We start from the raw sequence: 18,844 nt of genomic DNA, 5'->3' as shown, positions 1-18,844 counted from the left end.
CCAACCTCCGCCCCCGCCCACAGCCATGGGGCCAGCTGCTGCTTTGGGTGTCCAGGGGACGGAAAGGGAGGTGGGTTCTGCCCTGGGTCAGAGGTCCTCCCTCAGAACCGGCCCGGACCCAACCGGGGAGGGTGCCCCTAACCCTGCTGGAATGTGGGCGGTACTGGCCCCCATCGAGGAAGGAGGTCACCCCGCACCCCGGCCGGCAGCCTCAGACAGCTGTCGTGCCCTGGAAGACTTAAGCCGAGCACCACCAGCCCGGAGGCCTCCGCGCAGCTGCACCGGCCAGGAGCACTGACTGACGCCTGCGCCAGGCTCCCGGTGCACAACACCCACCCCATGAACCTGATCCTGACCCCACACCTAGTTCTTGCACATCCCGAACCCTGCAGGTCCCAGTGGTATAAGACTAGTCTCAGCCTCTTCCCAGGGGAGAATGAGGTGGGAGGTTTTGAGTTCAAGGCCAGCCTGGGCAACTCAGTGAGACCACCCCCTCCCCCCAGACTTGAAAAGTAAGAAACAGGCTGGGAAAGCGGCTCTGTTGCTGGCCTAGCTTGCCTGAAGATCTGTGTTGGCGTTTGTTTATTGTTTTAAATGGACTTATTTCGTGTGTCTGAGTGTATGTGTGTGCACCATGTTCATGGTTGGTGGCCATAAGCAGACTTGAGGACTCTGTCAGATCCTCTGGGACTGCAGTTACAAATAATTGAGTCACCATGCGGGAGTTGGAAATCGAACTCAGGTCCTCTGGAAGAGCAACCGTGGGCTAACCACTGAGATCTCTCTCCAGCCCCAAGAGTGGGAATATTTGCCTAGCAACTAGTACTCAAGATACCCAGGAAGAAAGGCAACATCCTTCCTCAGACAAACCCACAGGCCAGCCAAGGAGATGCAGGGGACCTCCCTGTCACTGCCTTGTGACTGGTTGCCTCTGGTCATTTCCTGGTGGGAAACAGGAGTGTTTGTCGGGGGACCATTCCCAGATGCTCCCTAAGAAAATGTCTTTGTTAGCTTGCCATCTGGTAGAGGCAGGGGGATGAGGATTTCTAGGTCACTCCCCACTACATAGAGACTCCAGGAACAACCTAGGCTTCTTGAGACCCTGTCTCACAGCGACCAACAAAAAAGCAAAGTCGTTTGCCCAGTGTTGGACACACACACAAGCTGGGGCGGTTCAGTGACAGCTGCAGACTTAATTCCTTAACTCGGAGGAGACTGCACAGCTGCCCTTGACCCAGTCCCTTTCAGACCCTGGAGGCTCCCCAGATCCCACTCAGCTCTCAGATGAAGCCAGAGGGCCACTTGGGTGCCGCGTACCCAGACAGCTGGGCCCGTGGGCTGCAGCTGACCCTCTGTGGCTGGGTGGACAGGTGTTCCCAGGTTCGAGGACCACCTGCTTGCGTGGAGACCCTCCAGGCATCCTAAGGTTCATAGATGCTTCCTGACCTGTGGCTGTCCCCATGCAGCTAACTGCAGAGGAAGTCCTGCAGGCCACCAGCCCCAGGCAGAAGCTGCTCTGCACGTCTGTTTCCAGGGAGGCTGTTGGTGTGTTACCCTTGCACGGGAGGCCATACCACAGTCAGGTATGTGCTTGGGCAGACCGTGAGTGGACAGGGCAGAAGAGGGTTGGTTCTTCCTGCTCCTGGGGCGTTGGGGGTGGAGGAGGCCCTTGCTAAGCAGCTCCTGAAGATCCCTACAACCCTCCCCTCCCTCCTGCACTTTTAGAAACCCAAAATAGGTCATTTCCTAGGCAGATGAGCCACCTAGCTTCTAGGGTTTCCCTGGCGTCATTGCAGGGTCAGCAGTGTGTTTTGGGCATCTGATGTAGACCTTGAGGCTAAGTGCCTGTCACCACACCTCCTTGCCCCACACCGCCCTGTCGTGGCTTTAGTACAAGCCAGTCCCAGTGTTTCCCAGTCCCAGCTGTTTAGGAAGACAGGCAAGCAGGACGGGAAGCCCATAAGGTCTCTTCGGGATGCAGACAATCCGTCAGATGCCAAAGGCATGTCGCGTTTGTGACTGAGCCTGACGGGTCTGCAGCGGAGGATGTGGGTGTGCATGTGTATAACATGGCCTGTCATAGGATGTGTGTGCTGGCTGGGGCGTCCCTTTACTGTTCAAGGCCCAGGTCTGGGCAAGAGCCTTGGGCCAGGCCTCCCAAGCTTTCGTATTCCCATTCCTGGGGTGTGACTCAGGGCTGTGGGGAGGGATGAGTCACAGGAACTTGGGCCTAGTCCGCCCTGGCTGCAGACCCCTTCCAGAAGCAGAGTGCAGTCCCTCTAGGTGGCAGGGGGCCAGACCTCAGACACCTGGGGCCTCCTGAGGGATCAGAGCCCACCCGGGGAAAGGCAAGCTTAACCTCACAGCTGCCTCTGGGCGTCAGCTTCACTAATTGGGAGGCCCTGGGTGTCTCTGACACAGCTCTCGTGCCCACCCCTGGAACATGAGTCATGCCACCAGGCAGAGATGGCTACATTAGCACCCGCCCCAGTCACGCACACCTAGCCCGGCCCTGAGCATCCACATCCGGGTGGTGCACAGCCTTGCAGCACCCTGTCCGCCCACCTGGTCCTTAGGGAACACAGGTCGGCCGCGCAAAGATGACCACGTCCTCTCCACACACACACACACACACACACACACACACACACACACACACACACACACGGGACAAGCCCGCTCCACGTCCGTCCACGGGAGCCAGATGTTTCTCCGGATCCTCACAGGCCTCCTGCCCACGTGCACACATGTGCGCCACACCTGGCAACAGACACACACACACACACACACACACACACACACACACACACAGGCTGCATCCTCCGCCTGGCTCCGGTCCCCGAGGGCGGGCACCAGGCTTTGCCATCACGGTCCCGCTGGTGCACCCCCGCCGGGCAGAGGCCAGGTGCAGTGTCCCTGGCCCCCACCCGGCCGAGAAGGGGGCGGTAATTACGCGGCCCCGGGGTGCCCCCCACACACGCGCCTTTCATCCCGAGCCACGCCCGGCCCCAACCCAGACGCTCATTACCGCCTCCCGCCCGGTCATTAGCCGGGGTCGGGGGAGGACCTGGCGGGGGGGGGGGGGGGGGAAGCGCGGTGCCCCTCATCGTCACCATAGCGACGCCCAGCAGCGGAGTTGGGTGGCAGGGACCACGGGTTGAGTGGGCTCGCCTTCAAGGGGTGCGGGTGGCCCCCTGCATGCCCTCGGGTTTGTAAAAGACAGTTGGGACCCCAGCCGGGGGCGCACGCGCGATGGGTGACTTCTTGGCCAAGGGCACTGCCCTGACACGCAGGCCTGGACCTCGAGCGGCCCGGCGATGTGCAGGCAAGCTACCTGCGGGCTGGGCATGGCGATGCCAAGCCCCCGTCCTGGTCTCTGGTGGCTGCGACGTCTGGTGGCCGTAGGGTGGCCGGGTAGCTGGCGGCTCCACACGAGAGGCGGGACGTCGGTCCCGAACGCTCCAGCCGAGGCTGCAGCGCCCTCTCGTGTCCTCACCGGGCAGTGAGCACCATTTTGAGGCAGGGGCTCGCTGCAGGGGTGGAGAGGCGGGTGTGTGTGCGTGCGCGAGCTCCAGCCCCTTTCAAAGCCCACCGAAAGAAACAGGGCCATGGTGGCACGCTGAGCTACCCGGCCACGTGGACACACGTAAGTGCACAGGGACACACACCTTAGACACAAGTACACCGAAGACGCCAGAGATGCCCACTGGAGGGGTGTTCGTGGGTCACACACTGCACGCTCTTCTGGGGGATCCGAGATGGCTGTGGGTCCTGGTGGAGGAGCCCGGGCCCAGAAGAGCTGGCTGGTAGTAAGCTTATTAAGTGGGTGCTGGTTGAATGAATGAATGAATGAATCAATGAATGAATACGGCAATTCCCAAAACCAGGAACTGGAAGGTCTCAGAACGGGAATGAGACCAGGGGCCCAGCACGGCCCTGGGAGCTGGGGTTGCAGGGATCCAGTTTCCAGCCTCCCCTTGGAGGTGGGGGGCACACACGGGGACCACCTTTTCCTGGCCCGGCTGGCCTGCGGTCCAGCATTCCTTGCGATTTGCGATGCATGGTCCCCTCCCCTCCTGGATGGCAGGCGCTGAGGGGAGGGGAGGCATGGTGGTTTCTCGGCTCTTTTTAATAACCTCCTTGCGTGAGTGGCTGACGCAGCAGGGCTGCTCTGACGGGGATGGGAGGGCTGAGTGCGGGGAGAGAGGTGCGGAGGGGTGGCCATGAGTCACCAGCTGCCGTCGGGGGGAGGGGAGCACGGGTCCCTGAGGGGTTCTGGCATCCTCTTCCTGGAGACAGATGGGTCACCTCGACCGAGACCAACCTCGTTCAAGGGTCAGAGAGCCCGGGGCTCGGAGCAGGGCTGGATGTCTCAGTCCTCCGTCAGCAGACCGCACTCTCTCCGGGGAGAGGAGGCGTGGTGTCTGCACTGGCTGAAGTGGTAAGAGGTGACCTGCCCGAGTTAGGGGGACCAGTCAGGTCGCTCAGGACTGGTGACCCTCAAAACCAGAGTAAAACGAGATGACATGCTCTGGTGTTATCCCAGCTACTTGGGAGGCTGGGATTGCAGAGTTCAAGGACAGGCCGGGAAATTTAGGGTGGATTAGTGGTAAAGAGCACTGGCTGCTCTCCCAGAGGGCCTGGGTTCAATTCCCAGCACCCACATAGAGGTTCACAACTGTCTGTAACTCTGGTTCCAGAGAACCCCAACACAGCCTCTGTGGGCACAAGGCAGGAACATGGTTACATTCAGGCAAAACACCCATCACATAAAAATGTTTTTCCTATGTGTAATTTTTTTGTTTTGTTTTGTTTTTCGAGACAGGGTTTCTCTGTGTAGCTTTGCGCCTTTTCCTGGAACTCACTTGGTAGCCCAGGCTGGCCTCGAACTCACAGAGATCCGCCTGGCTCTGCCTCCCGAGTGCTGGGATTAAAGGCGTGCGCCACCACCGCCTGGCTATATGTGTATTTTTAAGGATGCTAAGGACCAGGACAGGCTCCAAAGCTACACAGAGAAACTCTGTCTCAAAAAACAAAAAACAAAAAGCAACAAAAAAAGAATGCTAAGGATATAGGCCTGAGTAGCTTCTGCCTAGAACCCCCAGTGAGGCCTGGGGGCGTGGTCAGGGTGGAGCCCCGCCCAGAATCCCCAGTGAGGGGATGGGGGCGTGGTCAGGGTGGAGCCCCGCCCAGAATCCCCAGTGAGGGGCTGGGGGCGTGGTCAGGGTGGAGCCCCGCCTAGAATCCCATAGTGAGGGGCTGGGGGCGTGGTCAGGGTGGAGCCCCGCCTAGAATCCCCAGTGAGGGGATGGGGGCGTGGTCAGGGTGGAGCCCCGCCTGGAATCCCCCAGTGAGGCCTGGGGGCGAGGTCAGGGTGGAGTCCCGCCCAGAATCCCCAGTGAGGGGCTGGGGGCGTGGTCAGGGTGGAGCCCCGCCCAGAACCCCCCAGTGAGGGGCTGGGGGCGTGGTCAGGGGCGGGTCCCTTCCTGCTGGAGGCCCTGGGTCCTCTTCTAGCACATGTAGATTGCACGTACACGCAGAAGAGCGGTGCTCTGCACCTGGACGGTGTGGTGGTGTGCACCTGGTTGGGGGTGGGCGGAAACCAGGGTTCAAATGGCAGTTGTGGAGCAGGTTGAGATTTTCGGGCAAACAGTTGGGTGCAGGTGAGGTGTGGCAGCAAGTCTGAAGGAGGAGGGATATTGACGTTGTGGTTAGGGCTGATCTTAGGGCTTTGCTAGCCGGCCGCTGTCCTGGGAGGCACGTTGGGACTGGGGAATTCAGATTCGGGTTAGCGGGCAAGAACGGAGAAGAGGGCTCAGTAAAGGCTCTTGCGGCTGAATCCTGAGCCTCAGGATGGAAGGGGAGACTCCAGAAAACTGTCCTCTGGCGTCCACACTCGCACTTTAGCTAAATAAATGTAATAAAATACTAAAAAAAAAAAAAAAAGCCTGGAGAAGTCGGTACGTCAAGGTCCGAGCCTACGTGGGAGTCCCACTGAGGCAGCAAATGCTCTTACAAGCAGGGCCTTGAAGCTCTTTGTCCCCGCCGCAGGCCAACCGGGCGGGGAACACGGAAGTGGGTCAGCCCCGCTCCGAAGCAGGCTGTCCCCGCCCCCTGGCCGCCGGCGGGCGGGAGAATGCGGCCTGGGCACGCCGCAGCCAATACAAACGCTCAGCGCCTCCGCGCGGGCAGGGGCGGGGCCGGCCAAGCCCCGCCCCGCCGCTGCCGAGCCTGGCGCGTCGGATTGGCCAGCGCGGAGCGGTGGGCGGGCCCGGGGGCGTGGCTGCAGGCCCGGGGTATATCAGGCGGGACTCGGGCACTCCCCCTCGCACTCGCGCGTTAGGAGGCTGGGGTGTGCGTGGCGTGCTGTCTTCTCGCCCGCGTCAGGGACCTGCCGACTCAGCGGTGAGGGCCCTGGCGGCACCGGCTCTGAGGGGCCCGGGGCGGCGGGCGGCCGTGGCTCCCGGGCGAGGCGGAGCCGCAGCGGCACGCCCCTGGGATTTGGGGGCGGGCCCGGGGTGGAGTCCGCCCCGCCGGCGGCGAGGCGGGCAGCGGGACACCGGGGCCTCACGCTTCCCGGAGGGCGTCCCCCACCGCGCGTCACCCCCCGGGCCGATGCCGCCTTCACGGCGGGCCTTGCTGTAAAATGGCGGCCGCGAGGCTTTGAAAAGCTTCGCCGGCGAAATGGCGGGACCGCCGAGTGCCCGGATGGAGTGGCGCAGGGTGCGCGCGTGGCGCATGCGCCGCTCCGGGGGCGGGGCGCGCCCGTCTCCAGAGCCCTGTGGTCGGCAGACGGGGTCGCCTGTGAGCCTGCCCTCCGGCCGGCCGTGCCTCGGGCTCCCCGCGAGGCCCCACGTGGGGAGGAAGCACGTGTGGGTGTGTCCCTCCCCCGCGGGAGCGGCCCGGGGTACCACGGCGGACCGGGTCTCGGGCCGCTGGGTCTCGGTTGTCCCCAGCCAATAATGGCTTTGTCTGGATGCCACGCCCCTCCCTAAAGCCACGCCTCTCGGGCCAGCCCCCGCTCCACCACCAAAGCACTGCTCCTGTGGCCCCAGGTTGCATCCCTGTCTGTCCCACCGCCCTGACAGCCCCCTGAAAGCGTATGTCAGGGATGAAGCTTCTCCGAGCCAACACTGTCACCTGTGTCCCCAACCATACAACCACACAACCACTGTCCACAACCACACAACCACACAACCACACACACCCTCCTGGAAAGTGAAGAAGTTCCCAGCGTGCTGTTCTGGCTGGTGATCCAAACCGTGGGTTCCCAATGAAGGCCACTGCAGGAAAGGGGCTGGAGTTAGTTCACTTGTGTTAAGCCATGGTCACCGCTGAAGGTCAGCCTCAGTTACATGACCGTCCTACACGTGGGTTTGGGATGATAAAAGCAGGACAGACTTCCTCCCTGTGTGTGCGTTTTTGAGACAGCACGTAGCCATCCGAGGCTGGTATGAGACTTGCTGTGTAGTTCAGATGGTTTTGGACTTCTGGTCCTTGTGCCTGCATATCCCAAAGGCTGGGATGATGGGAGCGCATGCTGGGGAAGTCTCCCAAGCTGCTCCACAGAGTCCTTTGTCTCACTGATCTTCCCTCTCAGTGAGAGGCTGGAGGACAGGTGTGAACTGCCACAGGCAGCTCCGGTTCCCCAGAGGGTCATGGTCACGTTTATATACAAAAGCAGAGAAGGAAAGGGGCAGGAAGCTCCTTAACGCAGCTTCCAGTGGCTGCGTCACCCTAGCACTAAGGCTCATGCAGGGAGTTAGTCCCAAGGCCATCGTGGGCTGTCAGGGGCGGTCCTGTCTCCACTGTAAAAGGCTGAGTGTGCTGTCTGACTTCAGTCTCTGGAGGAGGGGAAGGCACAGCAAACGTGTGTGTGTGCAGGCTGCCATGGCATCAGATGAAGGCAAGCTCTTCGTGGGAGGGCTGAGCTTCGACACCAACGAGCAGGCGCTGGAGCAGGTCTTCTCCAAGTACGGGCAGATCTCTGAAGGTGAGGCCTGGGTCGGGAACACCGGGGTCGTTGTGGTCGTTTCTGCCCTGGGGCAGGCGGCACAACTCCTGACGCTCCCTTGCAGTGGTGGTGGTAAAGGACAGGGAAACCCAGCGATCCCGCGGCTTCGGCTTCGTCACCTTTGAGAACATTGACGACGCTAAGGACGCCATGATGGCTATGAATGGGAAGGTGAGGATCAGGTCAGCCGGTTCGGGTTGCACAGGTCTGGTGTGGAATGGGCACGGCTGACCCTCCCTCTATCGGGCAGTCTGTGGATGGGCGGCAGATCCGAGTGGACCAGGCTGGCAAGTCTTCTGACAACCGCTCCCGTGGATACCGAGGTGGCTCTGCTGGAGGCCGAGGCTTCTTCCGAGGGGGACGCAGCCGGGGCCGTGGGTTCTCCAGAGGTGAGTGCTGGGGGTCTTGGGTTAGTGGTGGGACCGCTGCGGGGACTCGCTGACCGTTGTGTCATGTGCAGGTGGAGGAGACCGGGGCTACGGAGGGGGGCGCTTTGAGTCCCGGAGTGGGGGTTACGGAGGGTCCAGGGACTACTATGCCAGGTGAGCCAGGTGGGAGCCCCGGGGAGACGGCTCAGCCTTGGTGGGAGGGAGCAGCTGGGCCCAGGCTGGGAGCAGAGGGGCGGGCGGGCGGGCGGGCGGGGTGCTGCCCAGCTGAAGGGCGCAGGTGTGTTTGTTTTGTTCTCTGCTGAGCACCCAGCTGGTGCCAGGGCCTCAAGTACAGGGCGAGCAGCCCCCACAAGGAACCCGCTCTTGCCAGCTGCGCCTGGTGTGGGGCCGAGCCCGGTGTCTGTAGGCCTGTGTCCTTCAGTGTCTGTGTGTCCTTCCACAGCCGGAGTCAGGGTGGCAGCTACGGTTATCGGAGCTCGGGCGGGTCCTACAGAGACAGCTACGACAGTTACGGTAAGTCTGGCCCCAAGGACGCCGCCGCCACCTGAGTGGTGCGCGGCTGGGCTTGGCGAACCCTGTGCCCACAGAGCAACTTAGGCCACTCAGCCCGGGCACAGCTCCCCGGACCGCCCGCCCGCCCGCCGCACAGGACAGGGAGCCAGGTGCACGGAACCTGGGCCACCGGTGCGGCGGCGGCGGCGGAGCCCGAGCTCCAGTGCCTTGACCCTGTCGCGCTTCTGTCCTCAGCTACACACAACGAGTAACAGCCCTCGGCGTCCAGATCGTCCTGCCATGGCTGTAATTAAGATGGGGGAGCTTCGCTGAAGGCTGTGTAGTGAGCACCTTGTCCCCACTTTTTAGTCCTTGGAGTTCTGACCCATCAACAGCCTGCTTCTGACCCAGATGGCCTCGTGACCAGACTTTTCTTTGAAGGAAGCGCTGTCTTTTTAAGCGTTGTAAAAAACGTTTTGGAAAGCACTTCAGATTTTACTTTTTTACCATGAGCCATGGGTTTTTGTTTTTTCTAAAGTGTCGGGGTTGTGTGGGTTTTTGGTTACTCGTTTTTGTTTTTTCGGGTTTTTGGTTGTGTTGTTTTTTCTTTTTTGTGTGGTCGCCCATGAAGTCTGGCGCCCCATCCCTCCTGAGATGAAGTGGACTCGATTTGAGCAAGCCGTGGCTCTCCGTGGCGCTCTCTCCGCGCCCCAGCTTGGCTGCGGAGCGCAGCGGGTCCCGCCCTCCCTCTGGGCACAGGCTGCTGCCCGCCCGGGACGCAGCGTCCGGGAGGCTGTGGAAGTGTTTATTTATATTGTCCTTTTTTACCGAAGACATGCATACTCCATCGATGTTGTGTTCACAGTGGCTGAGGAATTCTTGTACGCAGTTTCTTTGGCTTCACGAAGCCGATTAAAAGACCGTGTGAAACGAACCTCACTCTGACCTTTCCCTTTCGTTCCGACACACCGAGCTGCGGCTCCGTGGCCAGCAGAGCAGCTAGGAAGGAGGCAGGGCGCGGGAGGCCCGGGGCGCGGGCAGTGTGGAGGGGAGCGGGGCCGCCCCGGCCGGCGTAGGCCGGGTGCGCGGGCAGGGCCGGGGGGCTGCCTAGCGGCGCGGGCCATTGCAGGCCTTCTCTGCTAGCCTCCGACGCCGCGGCCCCGGGGACAGACGCGAGCGAGCGAGCAGCGAGCGAGCCGCAGACCCTCCAGACTTGCCTGCTGCTCCCCGCTAGCCCTGCAGCCGGCCTGGCCTCGAGGTAACACCTTCGCTCGGTCGCACCCTCCGGGTGGAGCTCGCTGGACGGAAACGTAGGCTGGGTGACCCTGGCGCCCTGGAAGGAGTCCTGCGGCCGTGGCGCGATTTTGTGCCCGCTCGACGGGCCGCAGGAGGGCGCGTGGGACGAGCCACGAGGGCGCCGCGGGGTGGGAGCCGAGGCGGGAGGCGGGAGGGCGCTGCAGACCCGCGGGGACGCCAGGGTCACGCGCCTCTGTTTGGCAGGATGAAGGGGACCAGCCTGCACCCTGGGAGGACGGCTGCGGAGGGACGGCGGGAGCAAGACCTCGGACTGCGCGCGTGGGGCTGGTGAGTGCGCGGGCCGGGCGGGTGGGTGCGCGGGCCGGCCCCGGGGCGCCTGTCCTGACCCATCTCCCCTCCTCTTCCAGGCAGTTCCTGAGCTGACCCCCGCTCGGCGGACGCAGGCTTCCTGCGGGACCAGAGGAGGACGCGGGGTGGCCGGCGGGGTGGCCGGCGGGTGGCGGGGTGGCCGGCGGGTGGCCGGCGGGTGGCGGGGTGGCCTGAATAAAGGCTGTGACCCAGACCCCGACTGTGTTGCTTGGGTCGGGCGTGGGGAGAGGGGATAAGCCGGCGCGTGCCCAAGTCTGACGACGCCCACCTGTCTGCACAGCCCGGCAGGGATGAGCCACCCGGCCATGCGCAGGGCGACCGGGGCGGGGCGGGCGGGCGGGCGGGGCTCGGCGCACTTCCGCCTTGGCTCCGTGGCTCCGGCATGGCGCCGTGCACGCTGCTGCCGCTGCTGCTGCTGCTGCTGCTCCGGTGCGCCGCCCCGGGGTCCACCGAAAACTCGAGCTGGCCGGCCGTACCTCGCAACTATACACACGGGGGGGCCCCGGGCACGGGCCCCATGCTGCTTCGCTTGTTCTACGTAATCACCGGGCTCAGCGGCCTCATCTCGCTCTACTTCCTCATCCGGGCTTTTAGGTGCGTTAGCGCATCCAATCAGCATCTAGTAAGTCACTGCGGGGTGGGCGGGAGAGCACGTGACTCAGGCATCCGGCCTAGTTCTTGCTCCTGACTCCTGTGGTTTCTGGACTGGCTTAAGTGGGCAGCGGCCTCAGTATGGCCATCCTCCTGCCTCAGTCTCCCCAGTGCTGTGTGACACACAAAAAACTGCGCCGGCCAGACTGCAAGAAATGCAAAATGGCCGGGCGGTGGTGACACACGCCTTTAATCCCAGCACTGGGAGGCAGAGCCAGGCGGATCTCTGTGAGTTCGAGGCCAGCCTGGTCTACCAAGTGAGTTCCAGGAAAGGCGCAAAGCTACACAGAGAAACCCTGTCTCGAAAAAACCAAAAAAATAAAAGAAAAAGAAATGCAAAATGCCTTCCCTGTCTGAGGGTCCGTGGGTAAAGCTTTTCCCTCACAGGCACAAAGCCCTGGGTCGACGGGAAGTTAGGGTCACCTGACCTGGAGAGTGAAATGGTCAGCCTGGCTGGCAAGACACTCAAAGGAAAAACCCAAAGCGTCCGACCCCCCATTGTTTCCTAGCTGCTCTGACAGACAGCAGCCTGTGCTCTAAAAGGAAACTGTGGCGGGCGAGCCGACCCGGGCCTGTGCCTCCATGGCTTCCCCGTGCCCAGGGTCGCCGACCCGGGCCTGTGCCTCCATGGCTTCCCCGTGCCCGGGGTCGCCGACCCGGGCCTGTGCCTCCATGGCTTCCCCGAGCCCAGGGTCGCCGACCCGGGCCTGTGCCTCCATGGCTTCCCCGTGCCCAGGGTCGCTCTTGCAGCTCCTACAGGGAAAGGATTCACACAATGCAGATGCCTTAGGCCTCGGGGGTGGGGGTGGACAGGAGCATGCTGGTGGCCTCTGAGGGTGTGTGCCCCCTGCAGACACAAGAAGACACAGCGAAGGAGGTATGGGCTTCTGACCAACACGGAGGAGCATGAAGAGATGGCCTCCCTGGACAGCGAGGAAGAGACTGTCTTTGAAACCAGGAATCTGAGATGGTAGGAAGACTTCACTAACGGGGTTCGGGGTCTAGCTCAGAGGTAGAAGCTTCGCCTAGAATGCCCCAGTGCGCAGGTGTCAGGAAGGTTCATGGTGGCTTTAATGGGAACAGACCCAGGAGTGTTCCAGGGGAGGGCCGCACGGGAGGCGGGCGGCGCTGTGGACAGGGTGGACCGCACGGGATGAGCAAGTGGCATCAGGGCTGACTGTGCTCTATGATGGAGCTGCCATAGAGCCAGGACCCCCTAGGCCTGGCTTTCCAGGGCCCCTGAAGGAGGTGGACGTGACCTGGAAGGGGCTTCAGTTCCTGTGGGCTGGGCTGGAAGGAGGCCCCTCCAGCCATCATCACTCCATCCCATGTCCTGTCCCATCCGTCCCCCACTGCAGATGTGGAGGGGGACGTCAGGCCATAAGGACAGTAGAGGACGTGTTCTGTGGGCTCGGATGTCGGCCTTCCTGGAGGCCACCTGCACAGTCCCCGGACGCCGCGTGGGCCAGGACAGTCTGACCTCACCTCGCCGAGAGCAGCCCACAGACTTGAGGCCCCAAAGCTGGACTGACTTGTGCTGCTCCTGTCATCCTGCCTCCCCGCACTGCCTCCCGTGCAGGACAAGGCAGCCCTGGGGCATGATGGAGCAGACGGACCTTCCTGCTGCTTTGGGAACAATAAAGAAGCAGTGGCTTTGTGGCTGACCTGAACCCCCCTGGACTCCACACCCAGGTGTCCTGGTGACATGTCCAGGGCTGTCATTCCTGGCTGCCTAGGACAAGGCCCTTCCTGCCGATGTCACGTGTTCCAAGGCCACAGCGGTGGCAGAGCTGCCCAGGAGCTTCTGGGCTGCAGCTCAACATTGGCCGTTCACCCTCCCTGTGTGGTCTTAGCCTGGGGGAGAGGGCACAGGGAAGCCTAAGTCACTTGCGGCCTGAGGTCAGCCTCAGTCTTCCAGGCGACTGTTCTGTCCACTCTTTCTCGTCATAACAAGTTACCACCAGGTGGCAGTCACACGCCACCTAGCCTCCCAGGACCCCACCAGTTATTCTGCAAATAGGCCCTCTAAAGAACCCTCCGACCTTTGTGTCCTCGTGGGTGGCCTGAATTTGTTGTCCGGCTCCTGTCCTGTGCACACCCAGTCTTCATCCACTTCCGGGCCCCACTGACCCTCCAGCTGGGCTGAGCTGGGCCCCTGAGGCTGCCCGGAGTGTTGGTGCCAGGCTGGGCAGCCTCTGTTTCCACCCTTGGCGCCTGGCCAAGCCCATTCTTGTCTCTGCCTGTCCCTCCAGTGGCTGGGTCCCCGCTCAGCCAGGCCTGCTGCCCGCAGGAAGCCTCTGGTCTGCACCCGCAGCCTGCACCCAGGGGAGGCCGTGTTCCCGAGGCATGGCTCTGGAGGCCCTGTGCCTTCTTCCTTCTTGGTCACTCTCCATCTTGTGTTGTGCCTGCTGGATGGGCCTCGTCCCCGGCCCCCAAACTCTGTGATCTGCGCCCCACGTCCCACAGCTCAGCCATTGCTGGAGCTTCAAAAGGTAGGGTGATTAGTCTAATGAGGTCAGGAGAGACCCAGGCCCCCGCCCCAGCCTCCGCATGAGCGCAGGGAGAGTGGCCCCACCACCATCCGCCTCTCGGCAGTCACCGCACCCCAGCATTAGCGCGGATAATTGGCAGTTCCGTCAAGGTTAATGCACTATTAGCCGGTGCTCTGCACAGCTGAAAGCCAGGAGAAGGGCCTGTCAGGCAAGATGGACGGCCTGGGGGCCGGGCCAGCCTGCATGTGCATGGAGTGTGCGTGTGCACGGAGCGTGTGTGTGCACGGAGCGTGCGTGTGCGTGGAGAGTGCGTGTGCATGCCTCGGGCAGCTCCCAGCACCAAACACACGCAGCTAGGCTTGAACTCAAGACGACCCTGTTGCCACTCGTGCCCGTCCTGAATCTGAGCCCCAGCCTGGCAGAGGCAGGTAGGGCCAGTTGCCGCCGGGCCCGAGTTGGTTCCCGGAACCCGCATGGTCAAAGGACAGAGCTCACTCCTGTAAGCTGGCCTGTGACAGCTACACCACAAGATGCAAAAAATAAAAACCCTGGATGTGAGCCGGGCAGTGGTGGCGCACGCCTTTAATCCCAGCACTCAGGAGGCAGAGCCAGGCGGATCTCTGTGAGTTCGAGGCCAGCCTGGGCTACCAAGTGAGTTCTAGGAAAAGACGCAAAGCTACACAGAGAAACCCTGTCTCGAAAAACCAAAAAAAAAAAAAAAAAAAAAAAACCCTGGATGTGGGCAAGCCAGGCCTCTAGTGGGGCCCCACCCTAGGCAGCCCTCAGGTGTTCCACTGGGGGCGTGGGGCAAGTGAATGTCACTGTCCTCTCCCTGGGAAGTCAGAGTCATGACCCATTTGCATCAAGCCCCCCAGGGACAGCAGGCCAGGGCCCCTGAACCTCTGTGGGATTGGTCTCTCCCCAGGGGGCCTGGGCAGGCACTGGAGTTGCCCGGGAACCAGGCCCAGCTGTCTGCTGGGACTTGGATGGTGTTGTTGTAGGAAGCTGGGTTTGGGGCTGGGGCCAGGGCCTTGGGCGTGGAGGGAGAGGAAGATGCTGAGCAGGAGGAGGGAGGAGAAAGAGGAGGGGTGGGAGGGTGGGCAAGAGATGGGGGGGGCAGGAAGGAGGGAGGATGGTTACATTTGAGAAGAGGGAGGCGGAAGGATGATGGAGCAGAGGGAGAGAGGAGGGGGTCCTTCTGGGGTTGTGCTTCCAAAGATTCTTCTTTGGGACACAGTGGGTGCCTGTTGCTGCAGCTGGGCAGGCCACCCACCCTGTCCTTACGCTGCAGGTGACCAGGTAGAAGGGGTCACTCATGGGATCCACATCCCGCACCCCCTCAACTGCCCAACCCTGCCTCGCTCAGGCGGGCAATTTGGTACAATTTATTCTGTAATGAGAAATTCTTCCCTGCATATTTTTAGCCCCCTGCCTAGCGATGTGGCCTTTGATGGCTGTGGGGCCGCCAGACTGTGAGATCAGGAGCCTGAGGCCTTGCCCTGGGTACCAGAGTGGGCGGGCGGTGGGCCATGGGGCACCAGCCAGGGTTGCTGGGTGCAGACTAGGTTGGGCCAGAGCCACTGAAGCCTTTCATGGTGTGGATCAGATCGTAGAGTGGACCGTGGCCTGAGCACACAGCCCCCGGAGATGGATGAGGGACCCAGGTAGCCTGGGACAGATCTCCACCCAAGATGTGTCCAAACCCACTCTTCACGCTGCTGACCCCTGACCTTCACTGACATTTATCCCCATAGCAGGCCCCGACCTCCCACTGTCTCCAAAGCAAGGTCTGTTTTCCGGTGACCACTGACCGACCCTATGGACTGGGCCAGGCTCCCGGTCACTGTGGTGGCCAGGCAGGGCTCTCTGGTTCTCTGGAACGGCTTTCCCTGCTCTCTCCCTCATAGTGTGTGTCCTCAGGAGCCAGGAGCGACTGGCGGGCTTGGGAGGTAGAGTGGGGGACAGCCGCCTTTGTTCCTGTCCCCGCTCCGGATCTGACCTTGAGACAACAGACAAGAACAGAGCTTTCTGCTCAAATCCACTGGCGGCCGGCAGCTCTCAACTCGGTGGCCCCAGCATGCAAATGAGGCCTGGGGATGTGGCCTCCTTGCTAGGTGTCCTTGTGACTGGCCGTGGCAAGAACCGAACGTCCAGGCTGGCTGATGGCCCCCATCTTGACTGCCCTCCCCATTCCAAGGCGGACAGACGCTCATGTCCCAGCAGGGCAGCCCCGAGACACTCACCTTTATGTCCCGTGGTGCCACCAGGGCCTACCCTGGGGATCCTAGAACACCCCACAGACAAGTTCAAGTCCCTGAGCGCAACCTGTGCTGAACAGGGTGGGACAGGCTGACAGGAAGGATTCCAGCGGTCAGATCTGGGGGAGACCCTCCAGGTCTGTGTGAAGGTCTCATACCTGCCCCCCTCCCCGTGCGTGCTTGCGTGTGTGCGCGCGTATGTGTGTGTGTGCATGTGTGCGTATGTGTGTGGTGTGTGTGTGTGTAGTGCGTGTGTGCATATGTGTGTGTGGTGCGTGCGTGTGTGTGCACGTGTGTGGTGTGTGTGCGTGTGTGCCCTGTGTGTGCACGTGCGTGTGTGTGGTATGTGATGCATGTGTGCACGTGTGTATGCACGTGTTTGGTGTGTGTGGTGCATGTGTGGTGTGTGTGCACGTGCGTGTGTGTGGTGTGTGTGATGCGTGTGGGTGTGTGCACGTGGGTGTGGTGCGTGTGTGCACGTGGGTGTGGTGCGCGTGCTTGTGGTGTGTGCGTGTGTGTGCACATGCGTGTGTGGTGCGCGTGTGCACGGAGCTTGGGAACTCGTCACAGAAGGCCACATGCCTGAGTTCTTTGGATTCCCCGTCTGCGCACAGAGGGGCCTCTTAGACCCCAGGGGTCCCCCACACCCCGCTCCGGACCTGGCACGTGAAAACCGCACCAGCCAACCCACGGGGTGCACAGTCGGGGTCCGGGCCCCAGAAACCCCCTCCCCCGGGCTCGGGGCAGCTCCCGGAGCTCCGATCCCGGAAGTGACTCCCAGGGGCCTCAGGGATGTACAGCCGAGGGCGACGGGAACTGGGCAAGGGTCACTAGGAACTTCAGCTGTTTTTCTGACACAGGGCTTCTTGTAGCCCAGGCTGGCCCCAAACACCTGCCGTAGCTAAGGATGACCTTGAATGTCGGATCCCCCTGCCTCAGCCTCCTGAGTGCTGGGAGGACGGGCGTGCACCACCACAGCTGTCCTAGACTTCTTTGTTGTTTTTTTCTTTTGAGACAAGGTCCCACTCTGCAGCCTAGTCTGGCCTGGAACTCGCGGCAATCCCCCTGCCTCAGCCTCCCGAGTGCTGAGGTGCCAGGCGCGGCGCACACCAGCCTTCAGGTCCAGTCCGCACAGGGCGGGGCCACAGAGGGCCCGGCGCAGCGCCCTGGGGTTCCCCTTCCCGATGCGGGTGGCTGGGGCGGGACCCTGGGGATCCGCGGCAGAGTCTGCGCGAGTCTGGCCGGGGCGGGGCCCGGCTGAGGCTTGGAGGGTCCGGGGCGCGGCGGGAGGGGGCGCCCGCGACCCTCCAAGACGCTCCGGCGGGGACAAAGGCGAGGGGAGCCCCCGCGCCCGGGGAGCCCGGGAGAGCGCCTTGCGCAGTGCACGGCCCCGGGCCTCCGTCCCGCGCCACGGCCGCCTCCCGCCGCCTGGTTTCTCGGCGCCCGCGGTCTCCGGCGGGGGCCGCGCGCAGAGGCGGGGCGGCGGGATCTCCAAGCGCGCGGTGCTCCGCCCGCTCGGCGGCGGAGGCGGAGGCGGAGACGGCGGGGCCAGGCGGCGGCCGGAGAGCGAGCGAGCGAGCGAGCGCGGCGGCGGCACCGGGGCCATGGCGCCCGCGCAGCGCCCGCTGCTGCCGCTGCTGCTGCTGCTGCTGCCGCTGCGTGCGCGCAGCGAGGACCCGGCTCGCGCCAACGCTGACCGCTACGCAGTCTACTGGAACCGCAGCAACCCCAGGTGAGCGCGGAGGGGGGACCCCCGGGGACCCCAAGAGGCCCCAGCCCTGGGGATTGCAGCGCACGGACCTCCCCCTGAACTTCAGGGGTGCCTAGTATTCCCTCCAGGACTCCTGGACTTTGGGGGAAACCCTCCGCACCCTCAGGCGCTGGAGTTCCTTCGCTGGACTTGCGCGGGGGTGGGGGAGACACCCTTGAACCCCTGGCCTCCTGGAGGGGGGAGCACCCTGGAGGGCTGAGGATTTGGTGGAGATCCCTGGGGACCTCCCTTACACCCGGAGAGTCCCCAGACGTGGCTCTTTTGGGAAGGTGCCTAGCGTCCTGTCTGTGGGTCCCCAGATGAACTTGGGGGAAGTTGCAACGTCCCCTCTCTCTCCCTCCGTTCACTCCAGGGGGGTGCTCCAATCCCCCAGACACTTAGAGGGACAGAGGGGACCCCAGGCACCAAGGAAGTGGAGGTCAGTTTGAGGGGTGCAACTAGGCATATCGTTTTCCACCTTCCTTTTAGCTGCTGGGGAAACTGAGGTGCAGGGGGGGTGCAGGAGGGGTGCCTCAAGGTCATGGCCAGAGAATTGGAGCTGGGACTGGAGACCCTGGTGGCCGAATGCCCAGCCTGCCACACCCAGCAGAGGCACCCGGTCCTGCCTGTCCAGCGGCGCCCAGGGGGTCAGACCCTGCCAGGCACTGGGTAGAGTCAGGGACCCGGCAGAAGCCTCTGTTACGGGCTGAGCGAGAAAAGTTTGATGGCCACTGACCACATTCCGAACACACAGAACCCTCTGGGTCGTCGCAGGATCTCAGAGGTGGGTGCATGCTGGAGGGTTTCCTGGGAGACAGGCTTGGGGTGTTTGAGGCTTGGGCGCAGTATAGCGCTGACCGGTGAGGAACTAAGCCGGGTGCATCAGCCAGGATGCCCTCCTGATCCATGGACGGAAAGTTGCATAAAAGCTGGTCTTTCAGGCAAGCTGTGGGACAAGGGCCACCAGTGTCTCTCCGTGGGGATGGGAGCCCTCCGACTGTCCCTGCCATCAAGGCAGGGCTGCGGGGTCCGGTCCCCTAGGGCTGAGGGTAGGGACCCCAGGGCCTTGCAGCAACCTGGCAAGACCACCACTTAGTGGGTCCCCCACCCCCCACCCCCGCGCCTGCCCGCCCGCTATGCTGGTCACATGTGGGTTTGATTAAGACTCAGTG

At 62.7% G+C, this 18,844-nt stretch overlaps 2 protein-coding genes across 3 annotated transcripts; both read left to right on the top strand.

Annotated features, from left to right (window-relative positions):
• Nucleotides 1-6,282: 6,282 nt before the first annotated feature.
• On the top strand, nucleotides 6,283-9,663 carry Cirbp (cold inducible RNA binding protein). The gene is made up of 7 exons (XM_059251770.1): nucleotides 6,283-6,405; nucleotides 7,885-7,993; nucleotides 8,079-8,185; nucleotides 8,265-8,403; nucleotides 8,475-8,556; nucleotides 8,846-8,916; nucleotides 9,151-9,663. The coding sequence occupies exons 2-7, from the start codon at nucleotides 7,891-7,893 to the stop codon at nucleotides 9,165-9,167; spliced, it is 519 nt and encodes a 172-aa protein (XP_059107753.1). The 5' UTR covers nucleotides 6,283-6,405; nucleotides 7,885-7,890; the 3' UTR covers nucleotides 9,168-9,663.
• A 1,239-nt stretch (nucleotides 9,664-10,902) lies between these two features.
• On the top strand, nucleotides 10,903-12,842 carry Fam174c (family with sequence similarity 174 member C). 2 transcript variants are annotated; one of them, XM_059251961.1, is made up of 3 exons: nucleotides 10,903-11,115; nucleotides 12,026-12,142; nucleotides 12,531-12,842. In XM_059251961.1, coding segments are annotated over exons 1-3 (330 nt in total). In that variant the 5' UTR covers nucleotide 10,903; the 3' UTR covers nucleotides 12,532-12,842. The 2 variants fall into 2 exon arrangements, with proteins under 2 accessions (XP_059107944.1, XP_059107945.1); XM_059251962.1 differs by lacking the exon at nucleotides 12,531-12,842 and having other exon boundaries at nucleotides 10,903-11,143; nucleotides 12,026-12,134.
• The last annotated feature ends 6,002 nt before the right edge of the window (nucleotides 12,843-18,844 follow it).

This window comes from Peromyscus eremicus, unplaced genomic scaffold (genome assembly GCF_949786415.1).
Source record: "Peromyscus eremicus unplaced genomic scaffold, PerEre_H2_v1 PerEre#2#chr22_unloc_1, whole genome shotgun sequence".
Classification (NCBI taxonomy): Eukaryota; Metazoa; Chordata; class Mammalia; order Rodentia; family Cricetidae; genus Peromyscus; species Peromyscus eremicus.
This window is presented reverse-complemented; position numbering and strand designations above follow the sequence as displayed.

Bases quoted from the DNA above. Each gene is read 5' to 3' on its own strand.
- Cirbp (XM_059251770.1), top strand. From the start codon at position 7,891: ATGGCATCAGATGAAGGCAAGCTCTTCGTGGGAGGGCTGAGCTTCGAC. The intron at 7,994-8,078 runs GTGAGGCCTGGG...GCTCCCTTGCAG, and splicing joins GTACGGGCAGATCTCTGAAG to TGGTGGTGGTAAAGGACAGG. The intron at 8,186-8,264 runs GTGAGGATCAGG...TCTATCGGGCAG, and splicing joins TGATGGCTATGAATGGGAAG to TCTGTGGATGGGCGGCAGAT.
- Fam174c (XM_059251961.1), top strand. From the start codon at position 10,904: ATGGCGCCGTGCACGCTGCTGCCGCTGCTGCTGCTGCTGCTGCTCCGG. The intron at 11,116-12,025 runs GTGCGTTAGCGC...TGCCCCCTGCAG, and splicing joins TTCCTCATCCGGGCTTTTAG to ACACAAGAAGACACAGCGAA.